The 17,593-nt window shown below is 42.4% G+C and overlaps 1 protein-coding gene and 1 long non-coding RNA gene across 3 annotated transcripts in view; one reads left to right on the plus strand and one right to left on the minus strand.

The window, feature by feature from the left end:
• Wdr64 (WD repeat domain 64) overlaps window positions 1-17,593 on the plus strand; it is a 123,785-nt gene that overhangs the window by 26,555 nt on the left and 79,637 nt on the right. Inside the window, exons 5-8 of one of the 2 annotated variants that reach the window (XM_006250343.5) lie at window positions 543-572; window positions 2,244-2,354; window positions 4,713-4,927; window positions 7,542-7,676. In XM_006250343.5, coding sequence (XP_006250405.1) covers window positions 543-572; window positions 2,244-2,354; window positions 4,713-4,927; window positions 7,542-7,676 — 491 coding nt within the window. Of the gene's footprint in view, window positions 1-542; window positions 573-2,243; window positions 2,355-2,430; window positions 2,563-4,712; window positions 4,928-7,541; window positions 7,677-17,593 lie in introns of those variants that run through there. The other variant, XM_039091435.2, reaches the window with a different exon arrangement.
• Window positions 3,618-8,831, minus strand: LOC103692323 (uncharacterized). Its single transcript, XR_595576.4, has 3 exons — window positions 6,270-8,831; window positions 4,698-4,855; window positions 3,618-4,386 (listed from the first exon to the last, which is right to left on the minus strand). It is a non-coding gene; the product is annotated as an uncharacterized LOC103692323 (long non-coding RNA).

Genomic DNA, 17,593 nt, shown 5'->3' on the forward strand with positions numbered 1-17,593 from the left:
CTCTCTGCTGCTTTTCTCTTCTCTTGTTCCAGTCTCCTCCCCTCTCTTAAAACTTTTCTCCCACCCATCCTTCCTTCTCATCCAAAGACAGGCCTCATTCTAGCTTGTACCTGCTTTCACCTGCCTAATGATATCATCCTCCAGTTCTGTGTAGTGCATCCCTTACCCCACTCTCCTCCTTGCTATATTAGTTCAAATTTCTAACAAATGGTTCTCCAAATGGCTGGGGGAAAATGAGGCATTGCACATGGAAACAACAATGATGACAAAATAATAATAATAATAATAATAATAATAATAATAATAATAATAATAATATCAAGAGGTCAGTCACCATGGCTAAGCTAAGCACAAGCCACAGAGGTAGAAGTTTTGCTCTCTGCAAACCAAGTTATGCTATTTCACAGAACTAGGTGAATCTGAGACACAAGGAGGAACTCTCTCAGCAGGTAGGATGACGAGTGAGATGAAGCCAGGGGCCTTGTGGGCTACCTTTCTGATTCTTACTGGAGATTCTAACTGGAGTTTATGTTTACCCACAGATGAGGGTTCAGACCAACACCAGTGTTACAGTGAGTACATTAAACGTTTTTAAATATAACTCAGAGTTAGGGTTGGGATGATGGCTCTTCCAGAGGTACTCAAAATCTCCACAAAGTGCTTCCTTGAAGAGGATCTGCTTATGAAGGGTTGGAGAGAGGGTTCAGTGGGTAAAGTGGTCACTACGTGAGTATAAGATCTTAAGTCTGAACCCCCAAGATCCACGTAAAGCTGGACCCTGTAGTTATGTCTGTTATCCCCATGCTTCTATGTGGATAAGGTGGGAATGGGAATGGGAGAAATCCAGGAGGCTCGCAACTCAGTGAGGATGCTAGATGCAGCATCAGAGAGAGACTCTCTCCAACAGAAAGGAAGGTAAGGACTGACACTTGGGGTTGGTCGTCCTGTGACCTCCACACGCACATCACCGTACAAAACCCACACGAGAACTCATGAATGCACACCCTACACAAAGGTTTTTAAATCTTGTTTTTCATGATCTTTAACAATTGTAAATTTATACGTGTTGACTAGGCTCTGAAACCAAGCCTTGAATAATAACGAAGGCCCACACGTTACTTCCCGGAGTTCAGCTATCTGCAGAGGATTGCTGGGAAACTAGCTATTTCTTGGAATTTTAGTTAAAAGCTTCCGCGTTTTAATTAAACGATGTTTTGACAACATTGACACCCCACATTACGAGAACAACATGGAAATCATTTGAGAACATTTTTTCAGCATGAGAATGCCCTAAAAATTCGAGTACGGTCTTGTAATTCATTTATTGCATGTCCCTGGTATGGGTAGTAGTAACGTTGCATCAGATGGCAATCTGCAAGGTCTTGCTTTCTGATCCACACCCTACCTTGAGGATTTATGAGAGGTGGGGATGCTGGAGGCTTGGGTTTTTTGTTTTATGCCTATTTGCACACACCCGGTGAGCACACTAAACTACAGCAGAAAACACATCGCCTGGTAGGGGAGCCGAGGTTCTTATGAAACCTCTCAGCCTCCATTTCTGTAACAGACTAACCCATTAGGACTCCTGATGGTTTAGTAGAAAGTTCAAGCCGCGTAGAAGTTTCTGGCGTTCCAGGCAATCCAGGGTGCTGTTTCTGCTTAGTCTCAGCTGACCCTGAATCTGATGCTGTTAGAACTTCCTGACTTGAGACTTGACCCAAGAAAGACTAAGGGGCCTCAGCTTGTGATCAGATAGATCACTGAGCACTACGGGAGCTCTTCTAGATGAAAATGTTAGCAGGTGGCAGGGCTGGAGCACAGGCTGAATCACAGCCCTGAGTCTCGTTGCTCCTGTAAATAAAAGGTCTTACTGAACCATGCAAGAGTTGACTGCTCGCCCAGCTCCCTTCCTCTTCTAAGAAGCAATTCCCAACTAGTTGAATCAGGCTCCAGCTAATGGATACTAAGAAACAAGGTGGATTGGAGAAACTTTCTTTCTGTATGCCGCTCTGAGGGGATTCACTGTAGACTGCTGCCGGATGTAACTTGTAATGTTAATAACCTACATCCTGCTATCTAATACCTTGAAGTAGCATAGGAAAATGTGATTCCCAATCCCCCAGGCCCCTCTGTCTTGTGGCACTAGAGAGTACACCTAGGGCCTGGCGCATGCGAGACAAGGGCTCCACCACTTGAGTGTCGTCCTTAGCCTCATCCCCTCCAACGCTCTGCTCTTCTATCAGGATACCTCCTGGATTACCGGCTGCGATTACCTCGGCCAGCTAAAGCGAATCGTGGCCACCACAGAGAGGACCATTATTGTCTGGGATTATAAAGCTCAAGGGAGCAGCCAGGTACTGTGCCAAAAGAAACAGTAGCAAACAACGAGAAGGGCGCATGCTTGAGTCCAGCGAGAAGAGCGCATGCTCGATACCTGTAAGGCTATGACCCAGGCCACTGTGTCTTGAGTATCTGGTATGACGTGAGAGACGTTACTGAGAACCACTACGATGGAGTTCAGCATCAGTATCCCGATCTGTTTTATTTCAGAATTTCATTCAGGTCTCATTTTTGTCATTTTTTTTTTTTTTTTTAGAGTAAAGGGGTAATTCTTTTGGTTTCTGTTGTTGCTGTTGGGTTTTAGCTTGGTTTTCTGAGATTGGGTGGCAGGGGGTGGTCTTTCCACACTGCTCAGTTTAGTGTTTACCGGTACGGATGGCTCCAGGGATCCTCCTGCCACCAAATCAAAGTCCTTTGTTTTTTATCTCCTTCTACAAATGCTAGTATTATCTTTCTGTTTATCCCTGTTATCAAATCCAAAGCCTCTCTCGCCAGCCCCGCATCCTTAGGCGAGCATACTTTATAAAGTCCCACGGGGCTGTAGCTACTCAGAAACCATCACTTTTCTCAGAACCGTAAAGCCCACACCCTGGACTTTGTCAACACTTGTGCAGGCTCTTCAGTCTGCACACTTGATTTTTAACTCAGAGGAAGTTCTTTATCTCTAGGGGATTCCCTTCTCTCCCCATCTTGCCACACCATAGATGGGCTATCTGAACACAGCAGTCCCCTGCCCGCTGCTAGCTTCCTGGGGTAGCCCTCAATTTAGAAAGATGTCTCTGCCCTTCCTGCTGTACGCAATGGCTGAGCACTGCTAGGGAGATAGAAGCCATAGGGTATCACCATGTAATGCAATGTCTGAGCACTGCTAGGGAGATAGAAGCCATAGGGTATCACCACGTAACGGGACCTGCAAGCCCAGCAGAGCGGCTGAGCTAATCTTCAGTCTGAGCCTCCTGCTAACCTCCTTCCTGCCCTTGTTGGCTTGACCTTACATTCCTCACAGCATTCCACCATTTTCCTATTCTCCTCGGGTCCATCCCCCTCTTCCTAAATCCTTCCTCTTCTCACTTCCCCTCCCTTTTCTCCTCTCTGTTCTCCCCCTCTCTTGTTTCCTCCCCCCTCTCTTTCTCTGTGAACGTTCTTGTATCTGACACCCCAGCTCCCATTTGACAAGACAAGGCTCATGGTCTTTTCCCTCTCTGCCCTTCTCAGTATTAATTTTCTAATCTGGAACTACTTCCCCCCTTTGACATTAATCTTTACCTTTCTTTCCGTCAGTTTCCTCCCCCACCCTACTCCACTTCACCTTTGCCCACATAACCTAAAGTGGCCACTGTCCACGTACGGCACTGTGCTCCATCTTGCTTCCTGTCTTCCCTTCTTGCAGGGTCGCTTTCCACAGAGCGGGAAACTTTGGCGGACTCATCCTGTACAGTCACGCCTGGGACAATCTTTGCACTTCGTTAGTGGTCACTGCACATTAGCCCATGGATCAATGGGCCTCTAAATAAGTCACTTCTTACTCATCTTACGGAGAATAAATCACAGAAATTTTAGTCTACGCTTCTTCTCTCTTAAGACACTGAGTTCTGGAAAAGCAATACCAGCTGTCTATCTTAGTGAACCCTCTAACCGTTTAGAGTAAGCTTGCACGGACTTGTCGCATATCCGAGTATTTTTCTCTTGGTAATTCCTTATAAAACTCATGAATAAGACCTGCATAGATGAGACTCCTTGAGTTCCAACCCCTAGCATTCCACAAACAGGCATCCCAGCACTTGGAAGACACAGGCAGGAGGGTCCAGGTTTAAGATCTCTCTAGAATAAATGGGGAGTTTGAGGCCAGCTCAGTATTTCCTTACTAAGCCGAGAAAAGGCATGCCAGGTCACACAGGTAGCACTTTCTAAGATCCCCATACTCACCTAGCCCAAGGGAGTGGCTCCCCTTCTTTCCATATGAAACACCCAAGGTAGTTCACAGCTTTAACTTGAATTTGGTTAATTTTTGCCTAGACTTTCCAAATTCTGGTATCACTGTTGGATCTAAAATGAGAAACGGCACAGAAAAAAATTAATAATGAAGACAATTTTTTTTCTTAATCCCTTCCCTCACAGTGTGTATGTGTCTATGTGTGTGTGTGAGTGTGTGTGTGTGTGTGAGTGTGTGTATGTGAGTGAGAGTGTGTGTGTGTTTGTGTGAGTGAGTATGTGTGAGTGTGTGTGAGTATGTGTGAGTGTGTGTGTGTGTGATACTGGGGATGGAACTCGGGACCTTATGCATGCTGAACAAGGGTTCTGCTACTGAGTGAAGATCCCAGCAATACGTATTCGTAAGAGTGTAACTAATTTAATACCTCTTCTGATTTCAGGAGCACTATTTTGTCATCAAGCCCATGGACCATTGCCTGCTGTGTGTGTGCGTGGTACCCCTCGCTGACCAGCTCTGCAGAGATGACATCCTCCTGGGGGACGATGGTGGGTTTGTGACCAGGTTCACGGTAAACAGCGATGACTTTGGATTAAAGCAGGCAAAAACCAAGAAAAAATTACAAACTCAGGTCCTTGACTCTAAAAACTTTAAAAGGTAAGGGCATCTCATGCGTAATCCCTTTGCTCTAATAATATACATTCAGTTAGATGCACATAGAGTGAAATGAGATGCAAGACCCTCAAAGCTAAATAAGGAACTGGAATTGTACACATCTACAATTCCAGTCCCTGAGAGGCAGAGGCAGAAGAATCATGAATTTGAGGCTAGCTTAGGCTATACAGTGAATTCCAGGCCAGCATGAGCTACATAGCAAGACTTTGTTTCAGTAAATATAAAAACAAAAGAAGAAATGATTTTCATCTGAGAAAACTTCTGAGATAATAAGGAAGGCATAATTAGTACCCAAATTCCATTTAAATGCCTTTGGCAGTTAAAATCTATTGGTTTGGGGCTGGGGATTTAGCTCAGTGGTAGAGCGCTTACCTAGGAAGCTCGAGGCCCTGGGTTCGGTCCCCAGCTCAGAAAAAAAGAACCAAAAAAAAAATCTATTGGTTTTATATGTAGGTATATGATAGATTGAGTTAAAAAGTGAGGTCTTGAAAAAACCCTATACAATGTGCATTTATGAAAATGCTAGACAACTTCCTAGTAATTGAATAAGAAAGTTTATAAACACAAAACAGATGCAGATTTTAGAGGAAGTAATTTGATGGATTTGACTATACCAAATCAAGCTTCTTAAATCTCAAAAGAATACATTTAAAAAGTGAAATATTCTATACTACATATTTGTTACCCATATGAGATACAAGGAGCTGATGCTCTTTAATCAATCTCAAAGTTCAGTTAAAAAAATAATTCTCAAAGTTCAATTAAATCAAAAAGAAAAACAATTTTCCTGGGCTGAAGAGATGGCTCAGTCCTTATGAGCTTGTACTCCTCTGCAGTGGACCTCACTGTAGAACCCAAGTTGAGCATCTCACAAATGCCAGTCATTTCAGCCTCAGGGACAGGGCACCTTGTTATGGTCTCAGCTGGCAATTGTACTTCCATGGATATGCACATTTATTATTCTTTGAGTACTTATGTATTTGTTCATGACCTTTGCTCAATATAATCATTACTGCCTTGAATTAAGATTAGCCCTGTTTCTGGAACTCTAAGAATAAAGTAGTCAGCAAAACAGCCCCATTTCCCACCCTTCACATCTATCTGAGCTGTGTTATGAAGTCCCTGTGTGGTGTGCGGCTCTGTACGCGATGGGCTTATTTCAGTCACGATAGGCCCAGAGTGTATAACCTTTTCCCCACTAAAAGGTGGCCCACTTGTCAGAAAAGTCTATAGATTGTTGTCAGTTCCTCTTCCCATTAGATAGGTATGTCAGAAGGAAGAATGGGGGTAGGGGGAGGGGAGAGGGAGGAATTAAAGGACTCACTGTGGTAGAATGAATGTGATCCTTCTGCTTCCTGAGGACATAATGTACGTGAGCTTGTCGCATGTCTGCTCTCAGGAGCAGAGGATGACAAGTGCTGGACGGCCACCATGCCGTTAAATCTAAGAATCAAGTGTAGATTGAGTGTTGAGTCATTTTCTTCCAACAAGAGATCCTAAAACCTATTAGAATGAAATATTGTAAGACTAGAAGGGCAGTTGGATTTTGGAATTCTCATAAGAGCAGTCCTGAAGTTGACATTCTCTGATTTTGTTCATTTTGAGTCAGTAAAGATGTGGCCAGAAAACAGTGGCATTTTGGAACACTGTACAAATTAGAAAATTAGCCAATAGCAAGAGATGGAAAATTAAACAAAATCTAGGATTGGGGGAGGGGAAGCAACTCTCCTCTACTGTGCTTCCCTCCGTACTGTACACCACTTACCGCCTGGAGTCATGAACCTGTCTGTTCTTCTACCAGAAGCCATGTGATAGCCAGAATCTTAGGCTAATCACATGTGAGTGCTCAGAGTGTTTTTCATTAAAGTAAGGATGAGATTGCTAATGTTCCACTCAGATCCTTCTAGATTTTTCCTTTCTTACCAGTTCCTTTTCTTGTCATTGTGACAAAATATTTGAAAAGCTAACTGAAGGAAGGGTTTGTTTTGACTCTAGGTTTAGTAGAAGGGATACAGCCCATTATGGTGAGACCTCCGTCATGGTGAGACCTCCATCACGGTGAGGCCTCCATCACGGTGAGGCCTCCATCACAGTGAGGCCTCCATCACGGTGAGGCCTCCATCATGGTGAGGCCTCCGTAGTGGCAGGACCGTGAGCTTGTCCCATGTGTGCTCTCAGGAGCAGAGGATGACAAGTGCTGAGGTTCATGCTTTTCTTCCAGGATTCCAGCCCATGGAACTGTGTCACCACATTCAGGGTGGTCTGTCCTTCCTCCGTTAAACCCCTCTTCACATAAGTATCTACAGATTTGTTTCCAAAGAGATCCAAAGTCTAGTTAACTTGAGCCCCACGTTTACTGCTGAAGTCAGAGCTCAAGTTGTGACAAGAGTCTTGTGAAGTTACTGTCTTATGCTAGATTAAGACAAGTTGACCAGCAGAAAATGGTGTGGAGCTGGGGCTGCGGTGTTACCTGTAGACGTAGCATGGTTGAGGGTTACAGTTTGATTCGATTTAAATGAAATGCTGACTGGAAAAAGGAACGAGCATTGTAAGTGTGTGTGTCTAACATATCGGCCCTCCCCCTTCTCGTTCCCAGCATTAAAAGGAAGCTGCACAATGACTGGGTCATGAAAATCAGATTCGTTCCAGCTCTCAATTGCTTTGGTTCCTGCTCTTTAGACAGCGTCCATTCCTTAGTTTTGGAATCCTTGAAGAGAATTGAGGACAATTTGTAAGTATAGCAGTGCGCCTGCATGAGCATTCTGGGACTCTCATCATTTACAACAATAAGCCCATCACAACCTTGTAATGTTCAAACCAGTTTTCCAAAACACCAGAAGTTAGCTGTCCCCTTAGGTTGGCAGGGCTGATTAGACTCTCAGGAGAAATTAAAGTCAGTCATATAAATCTAAATATGATGTGTGCTCCTCACAGCGGCCATTGCTCAATCATTGTTTACTGGGGACTGGGGATGTAGCTCAGAGCTGAAGAACATGCCTAGCATTTGTGAGAGCCCGGGTTCTATTCCCAGCACTGCAGAAAAGGTTTACTGGTTTAATACATAGCAACCATCCAGTAGATCTGTGTCTATATTTTAGACATTGTTTTATGAAGTTTATACTTCAGAATCACTTTAGCTAGTCAACAAGCTATGATTAGGATCCGTATGTAGTCAGTCATGGTGTATCTATGATAAACACACCAGCTGGCATCCCTATAGAGCTGTGAGTCTGAATAACAGCTGAGTCGTTTTCAATCCGGTTAAATATTTCCTAATTACTCTCATGGCATTTGGATTCTTAACATTCTTAAGGTATTTGCTACAACAGGTAAACTTCAAAACTAAGGGACAGGAGCTGGATTAAAAACTCTCTGTGTGATCTAATTTCATTTATTTGAAATGCCTTAAAGGATGGATTTATAGAGACAAAATGTAGATCCCTAGATGCCTAAGGCTGATGACGGGCATAGGAACTTCAAATGGTCACATGGGAAATTTCTGAGGTGAAGAAACATGCCTCAGTCAGGATTCCTGTGATAAAACACAGTGACCAAAAATATATCAGGGGAAGAGCATCTTACAACTTGCGGGTCATCATCCAGGGAACTCATGGCAGGAACCCGGAGGCAGAAACTTCTGCAGAAGCCATGGAGGGGTGCTGTTTACTGGTTTGCTCCGTATAGCTTGCTTGGCCTGCTTTCATATACACCCACAGGACCACCTGCCGCTTCAATCACTAAATAAGAAATTGTCCCCCACACTGGGAGTTAGTCTCCCTGATAGATAGCCAGAGAGACAGACAGAAGGCTTGTTCCTAGGCAGATATATCATAGAAGTTTCATAGGTATATAATTTATGATACACCTGTGTAACATATTTTTGAATAAGTTTTATGGTAGCTAGTTTTATGTCAACTTGAAACAAGTCAGAATCATTTGGGAAGAGAGACGTGCAATTGAGCTCAACCTCTCTCTCTCTCTCTCTCTCTCTCTCTCTCTCTCTCTCTCCCTCCCTCCTCCCTCCCTCCCTCCCTTCCTTCCATCTTTTCTTTTTCTTTACTAAGAAGTTGAAGAAAATCTTTCTTTAGGGATGAGAAAATACCTCTAATTGTGAGTTTAAACAATATCTGACTTTTGTTCAATCTGGTTAAATATTTCCTAATAACTTATGAGCAAGAAAGAATAATATATGTGTGTGTGTGTATACACATATTATAAAATATTTAGTGTTGAGAAGAAAAAAAGCAAAATCATCAAACAAATAAACAACAACAACAAAAAACCGGCCTAGAAGTCTGTGTACTTCACTAATACTGACTCTTCAAATATAAAGAACACCAAGTGTGGTAGGGCATTCCTGAAATCCCCGTACTTTTGGCGGAGGACCAGGAGTTCAAAGGGATGCTTGGCTTCCAGTAAGTTAGCCAGTTTCAAGTCTATCTGGGATACATGAGACTTTAATCTTAAGATGAATAAAAAAAGGAAAGAAAGAAAATGAAAGAAAGGAAGGAAGAAAGGAAGAAGGAAAGAAAGAAAGAAAGAAAGAAGGAAAGAAAGAAAGAAAGAAAGAAAGAAAGGAAAAAAGAAAGAAAGAAAAAGATTACAACTCTCTAAGACACAAGTCAAGGGAATTTGTTGTGAGTAAGCCTTCTTGCTAGAAATACCATGAGAAGCTCTTTAAAGTGTAGAAATGTCTTGGGGGAGAGATTCCTGTTTACATAAGAGGAAAAAGCATGAAAAGAAGAAAAACTGAGGGTAAAATGCCTTTTGTTTTCTTAATTTTAATTGATCTAATTGATTAGCACCTGTCACAACATCAACAACATTTTTGAGCATGTGTACATATATACACACTTGTACACAAGTCAAAGAACAATGAAAGCGATTAACGAGGGATTGCAGAGAAAGTTAGTACTATTTTATATTGTAAATTACTTGCACTAATGTGAATTTGTATGCTGTGTATGGAACCTTAGGAAGGAGAGGAAGAGAGATGGGAATAGGAGGAAACAGTTGCTGCTCCAAGAAACAAAACAATCGTTATGAACCTTAATGATGTGAAATGAGCCAGTCAAAGAGTGGTGCAAACATGCATGGATACAGAAACTAAACAACGAACAAGCGTCGGAAGCATAAAAAATACAAACACAGAGGATGCTCGGTTAAAACAAACAAAAAGTTAGAAAAAGAACAGGAGACAAAGATCAGAGCAAACTACAAGGGCAATGACTGGAAAACAATAATGAATGGAGTAGAAAGAAATTTAATGTCAACAACCACTTCAGATGTCAATAGTAAACACCACAGCTACGTGATGGAAATTGTCTAATGATAAAAACAGAAACAAACAGTAACAGCAAACAAAATAAGAACTTATATTGCTTACAAGAAACATATTAATATATATTATATATATTCTATTATAATATAGTATAAATATATACTATATATCTTATGTATAATATTATATATTATATAAATAAAGATAAAGACATAAAATTGATATATACATAGTAGGTAGAAAAAGACAAATCCAAAATCAAAACAACACAAGAAAACAAAAACAACCTCTTACCATGTCAAGGAAGAGTTTCTTTAAACTCTAAGCTAAGCTTAAGTAAAGGTATAAGAATTAAAATTTTAATAGAATAGACTACACATCCCTCAGATGACTGACAACCTTACATTTTCCTTTTTTAAAAAATATCATAGACTTTCTGAAAGACCCATATTTTGTATTCATTACTTAGAAACTGAAAAAATGTTCATTTTGGTCTATAATGTTATCACATTGAGAAATGAATTGAAAAGCTTCACAGCACATTAAAAATAATTTCATTCCCTGATACTGGATCAAGTTCCACAAATGTCATTTAGATGATGCAATTAATTAGAAAGTTTTATTTAGTTTCTGTAACATCATTAATTGCAAATGAGTCCATGCTGGTGTTTTGTGGAAATATATTTCTGAAACACAAAGTAATTGAGAAATTGCCACAACTGGATACCCAATTTGATGTTTATCTTTTGTTGGTAATTTATAACATGGCCATGTAACCTTGGACAACAGCCATGGCTGTGCATTGTGAAACATATCTGCCTTGACCTATGGGACTTGGGTCCTGGAACCCTGGCTACTGGTGATGAGAAAAAGAAGAAAGGACAGATATACAGGCACATGTACAGTAAAGTTGAGATCATGTAGGGTCCTCTGATACTGACACTACAATATAGATCTTTAGCATGTTCATTAGTTACAGCACAAGAAGAGTAATGGATTAGTTAGGTGTGGTAGGGGGTTTCTGCAGATGAGCAGTCTTAGACTGTAAACATCCTGGAGAAGGAAGCTGCCTATGCTAGTCTTTGCACACTGGCCAGTCCTTCATAACCACTCACACTCGTTCTCCCAAGAAAAGCTTTGCCATTTCCTTTTAGCCTGGGTATCATATGGGTGATGGCTTTGTTCATTTCACGGGCCAATTGGTCTTGTAGTCTTCGACAGGCAATGCCCATGTCAAAATACATATTAACTAAGGACTTTACTCATTCAAGAGTCCCTCCACTCCCTATATGGAACCATACCAGACCCTTGTGGTCTTGTAGTAACTGTACTTGACCTTGTCTAGTTGTCATTTCCAAGGAGAGTGATTTTGGAGCTACAATATTACCTACCAGTGCTGATAGTTCCAGGGCTCTTCAAAGGCAATCATGACAAGTGATTGGCAGCCGGGGCATGCAGTGATTCTATGAGGCAGTCTTTCATCCAGAATGATAGCCATCATTCAACAAATATTTAGTCAACAGGTTTAAGTCGTGACCTTTGCCTCTAACTGCTTAAAAATCTAAGTGAAAAACCAACTGTGGACATGAGATTGGGCGTATTCTGCAGAGCTAGCGCCCATCACCTGAGAGTTCAGGAGTTTGGTAAACTTTTGCTAAATGCTGCTATCGCTAAAAGTTAAATGATATAAACTCGCAATCCAATTATATCAAAAAGCAAAGGTAAAATAAATCCTAAACTGAACCTATTGCCTCCCATTTATTTTACTATAGTCTACAGTTAATTTCTTGATATTTTTCTGTCTCCAGAAAATATAGATACTATTCAATGCTACAGTTCTGTTTCTTTTACCAATTAGTATTCAAGGATTACCCATGATAGGAATAAAATAGTTCATGCAGACCTACAAACACTAGTGAGTAATGGCTCTCTCCCATCCTAGTCCTCAAATATAAAGTAAATACTTACTAGCCCACTAGCACATAGGAAGATAAGCAGCAATGCCAAGCAGTGCCTTAAGAACCCTGGCACACTTGAGGAATGCATACAGAAGCTCAGTAAGAGGAGTGTTAAGGGCTAGCGTTGTGCAAAGCTCAAAGAGATCAGATATCTACCAGCATGAACTAGAACGAAAGAATGAAGAGATTAATATTCAGCCATGATTTTACCCAACAAGTTACAACAGTGTAAACAACACATTGTATCTGGGCTTAGAGGTATGAGACACTATATGTCTTCCTTCTTAGAGACTATCGCTAAGGTAAGGGTTGATGCCTATTACCAGTGATAATGTGATAAAGTGGAAACAAATAACTTCATGTTCTGGTTCCATTTGTGTTGCACCGACAAATACCCTGACCAATAGCAACTTTCTGTATTCTGATACAGTTCAGAGCCCAGCCTGTGAAATGGTGCTGTCCACAGTGGGCTGGGTTCTCTTCTGAAGCAATCAAGCCAGTCTCCCACAGACACGCCCCCAGGCAAATTTGATTAATAGTGACTCCTCAGTTGATTCTAGGTTGTGGCAAGTTGATGTTTAAAACTAGCCAGCACACTTGGCTGCAACAGCATCACAGGTCCTTACCCTCCACTTAGACCTCGTTGCTTCAGAAACCCCAGCATCAGTATCTCTGAGCTCTGAACCTTGTTGTTGTAGACCGAGTTCTGCTATATGCACTAGGTGACCTTACTGAGCCCTCTTGTTTTGTTATCTCACCTTTCACTCATCTCCCTCATTGTCTTTCTTCACTGGGCATTACATTGGGCACCTGAGCTCACAGTTCACCATTGTGTGTGGTATACACCCATGACTACCCACCACATCACTCAGCCAAACCCCAGCCCTTTAGCTTAGCAGAGCCCCAAGCCTCCACTCCCAGCCGCCTCTCCAGACATTCATCTGCTTCCTCTACCACCTGCATCAGTGACTCTTCCAAGCATCCCCTCCCCCTGCTCTCCACACGATGTTCTATCCTTCTGTCTGATACACAAATGTAGGGCCTCAAGGGAGACTTTCTGATGCACAACAACCTTCAAGATTGTCCATGGTCACCCTTACTTCACTTTCCTCATTACAGAGGACGAGGTATCTGTTTCTTCATTGACTTTGCAAAACCCCTCTGTCTTCTCGAAGATCTCGCTACTCTTTCACTCTCTACCTTCAACCTGTAATGACTACACCACTGTATCTGAGTTGCCTTGTTCTGAGTGATGGTGTACTTCAGACTGGCCTGGAACTTCCTGCATCGAAGACACTGGCCTTAAATTCCCAATCCTGTCTCCACTCTCCAAAGGCTAGTCTGACGAGCATACACCACCATGTCTAGCTCTGAGGAACCTTGCCTGGCCGACAGGCTCCTCCTCATGATTGTACAACATCTTTTCCTCCCCTCTAAGCCACTTTGGAAAGAGAGCTCTTCATTCACTGCCCGCACCTGATGTGTCTACCTCCATTCACTGCCTGCACCTGATGTGTCTATTTCCATTCACAGCCTTCTAGGTGGTGCCCAACCTGCTCCTGGGGAATCATCAAGCCCCAGGAGACGAGCATTGCTCATCTTACTCGAGAAGAATTTGTTTTTCGGGATTCTAGAAGTCCAGGAGTTTGTTTGTATCTTGCTATTCGTTCTTTATAAATGCGAGCCTTCATGATGTGTTTGCCCTAGGCAATGGCATTTTGAGAGTTCTATCACCAAAACCTTTCCTTTTTCACTGTCTTCATGTTCCTCAGACATGATAGGCGTCTTTTCCACACATTGGTATTTAGACTTAAGTGTCCATGTTCATTAGCTTGACGGGAAGACTCCACAGCCCCTCGAACTCAAATGGTCATATAGGAACCACCATTCAGTATATATAGACTGTACCATATTACATACCGACTATACCATATTTGCCTGGTGACATCAGTATCTGTCCATTACCCAAGTTGGATACGTATGCCTTGTATAGTTCTTTGTTCTTCATGATCCCCACCTCTACCTTCACCATCAATCACCAGTGTGTGTATTGCTCCCAAGTAACATACTCTTTGAGTATATGTTATCTTCCTATCCTCCTCCCTTCTACTTCCCAGGCTCTCTTCATATATTCTCCAGAAAAAGATCATCCCCCTATGTCAATAACTTCTATATTTTGACATCTGCATACAGCAAGTTTATGGAGTTGTCCCTGAATACCCTTCCACTTCATGCTCCCCATAGCCTTTTACTTAGCTCTCTGTAACCCCGACTGTCTTTCTGCTTCCTAGATAGCCCATGTTGGGACTTTGTTAATGTTTGGAAGCTGAGATAACCTTTCTAATTTATTTTGCACAAACTCCATGCTTTTTTTAAGGGACAGATAACACCAACACTAGAGACTTATTCTGACCTTTCCCTGACTCTGGAAGGGAAGCTTGGCAGTCCTTCACGTATTGCCCTTTGTGTTTTCTGCACATTAATTCTGTTTTGGGTTATGTTTTTATAAGGAAGTAAGAAATATTATATTCAACATCCTATTTTTGTTTGTTGCATACTATGAATATACACGACTCCCAAGGAAGCTGTAGAGCAAGCTGAATACTCTGTTTAGCAGTGAGAGACTATGTCCAAGATGCTATTATTAGAGTCCTGTGAATTAAAGATGAAAAGGACTAAGCCCTTGGTCAGGCGCTAACACCTTATAAAGCATTCCCATAAAGGACCATGAGCATCGCAGTGTAGATGTAACAAGCAAGAATGCTGTCTGCACCTCCAGGCAGGGTGGATGAGCAGTCCTGGGGAAGAGTTCTTAGAGGAGAGACATGCCAGGTATGCCGAGCTTTGAAAACTGGTTACAGTTAGCCTGGCAAAGTAATTGGGTGGGTGGGAGTGGGCAAACAGATGTCTTAAAGACATGGCATTTGTAAATGCAAGTGAGAAAGAGAGGAGTGAGTTCTAGATTGGAGCCCTGTGAACATGAGCTGGGAAGGGTAAAGCTGAACGAAGCAGACAGGAAGAGGCTGTGAGTTGTCCTCGAGCTAGGGTTTCCTAAATAACTTATTTATTTTCATGTTATGTGCGTTGGTGTTTTGCCTCCATGCATGTCTGTATGAAGATGTCAGATCTTACCGTTATAAGCAGTTGTGAGGTGCCACGTGGGTGCTGGGACTTGAACCCAGGTCCTCTGGAAGAACAGTCAGTGCCCTCAACTGCTGAGCCATGTTTCCAATCCCTAGAGTTAGAATTTTAAACTCAAGGCTATGGGAAGACCACCCTGTCTGAGTATGTGCGCTTGCACACACACACATACACACACACACACACACACACACACACTGAGATGGGGCATAGAAAAATTTTTATTTTTAAGGTCACTTTGTCTTTAAATTAGAGAATGGATTAGAGGAAATCAAGTGAAAAAAAGAAAGATCAACTGAGGGAATTTTTAAAAATAATAAGGAGGTGTTTTACCGGAAGTCCCACACCTGCGGATCCCGGCCCGCAGCAGCTCTCTGCTCCCAAACCCCGTGGGAGAGAGACCTCACCGCCTGGTCAGGTGGGCACTCCTGAGGCTGCAGAGCGGAGGAGACCACCAACACTGCCCACCCCTGCCCACATCCCTGGCCCAAGAGGAAACTGGGTTCCCGTAGGGGAGGGCCCAGGAGCGGCAGGACCCCGGCGCCTGAGACACCGTCGTAACCTGAAGGAAACAGACCGGATAAACAGTTCTCTGCACCCAAATCCCGTGGGAGGGAGAGCTAAACCTACAAAGAGGCAGACACGCCTGGGAAACCAGAAGAGACTGCACTCTGCGCACATCCAGACGCCAGAGGAAAACACCAAACGCCATCTGGAACCCTGGTGCACGGAGGCTCCCGGAAAGAGCGGCACAGATCTCCTCGGTTGCTGCCGCCGCAGAGAGGACTTAGGCAGTACCCCATGAGCACACTTGAGCCTCGGAACCTCAGGTAGGACCAACTTTTCCCCTGCAAGTGACCTGCCTGGTGAACTCAAGACACAGGCCCACAGGAACAGCTAAAGACCTGTAGAGAGGAAAAACTACAAGCCCGAAAGCAGAACACTCTGTCCCCATAACTGGCTGAAAGAAAACAGGAAAACAGGTCTACAGCACTCCTGACACACAGGCTTATAGGACAGTCTAGCTACTGTCAGAAATAGCAGAACAAAGTAACACTAGAGATAATCTGATGGCAGGAGGCAAGCGCAGGAACCCAAGCAACAGAAACCAAGACTACATGGCATCATCGGAGCCCAATTCTCCCACCAAAATAAAAATGGAATATCCAAACACACCAGAAAAGCAAGATCTAGTTTCAAAATCATATTTGATCATGATGCTAGAGGCCTTCAAGAAAGACGTGAAGAACTCCCTTAGAGAACAAGTAGAAGCCTACAGAGAAGAATCGAAAAAATGCCTGAAAGAATTCCAGGAAAACACAATCAAACAGTTGAAAGAATTAAAAATGGAAATAGAAGCAATCAAGAAAGAACACATGGAAACAACCCTGGATATAGAAAATCAAAAGAAGAGACAAGGAGCTGTAGACAGAAGCCTCACCAACAGAATACAAGAGATGGAAGAGAGAATCTCGGGAGCAGAAGATTCCCTAGAAATCATTGACTCAACTGTCAAAGATAATGTAAAGCAGAAAAAGCTACTGGTCCAAAACATACAGGAAATCCAGGACTCAATGAGAAGATCAAACCTAAGGATAATAGGTATAGAAGAGAGTGAAGACTCCCAGATCAAAGGACCAGTAAATATCTTCAACAAAATCATAGAAGAAAACTTCCCTAACCTAAAAAAAGAGATACCCATAGGCATACAAGAAGCCTACAGAACTCCAAATAGATTGGACCAGAAAAGAAACACCTCCCGTCACATAATAGTCAAAACACCAAACGCACAAAATAAAGAAAGAATATTAAAAGCAGTAAGGGAAAAAGGTCAAGTAACATATAAAGGCAGACCTATCAGAATCACACCAGACTTTTCGCCAGAAACTATGAAGGCCAGAAGATCCTGGACAGATGTCATACAGACCCTAAGAGAACACAAATGCCAGCCCAGGTTACTGTATCCTGCAAAACTCTCAATTAACATAGATGGAGAAACCAAGATGTTCCATGACAAAACCAAATTTACACAATATCTTTCTACAAATCCAGCACTACAAAGGATAATAAAGGGTAAAGCCCAACATAAGAAGGCAAGCTATACCCTAGAAGAGGCAAGAAACTAATCGTCTTGGCAACAAAACAAAGAGAAGAAAAGCACACAAACATAACCTCACATCCAAATATGAATATAACAGGAAGTAATAATCACTATTCCTTAATATCTCTCAACATCAATGGCCTCAACTCCCCAATAAAAAGACATAG

Source organism: Rattus norvegicus, chromosome 13 (genome assembly GCF_036323735.1).
Source record: "Rattus norvegicus strain BN/NHsdMcwi chromosome 13, GRCr8, whole genome shotgun sequence".
Lineage (NCBI taxonomy): Eukaryota > Metazoa > Chordata > Mammalia > Rodentia > Muridae > Rattus > Rattus norvegicus.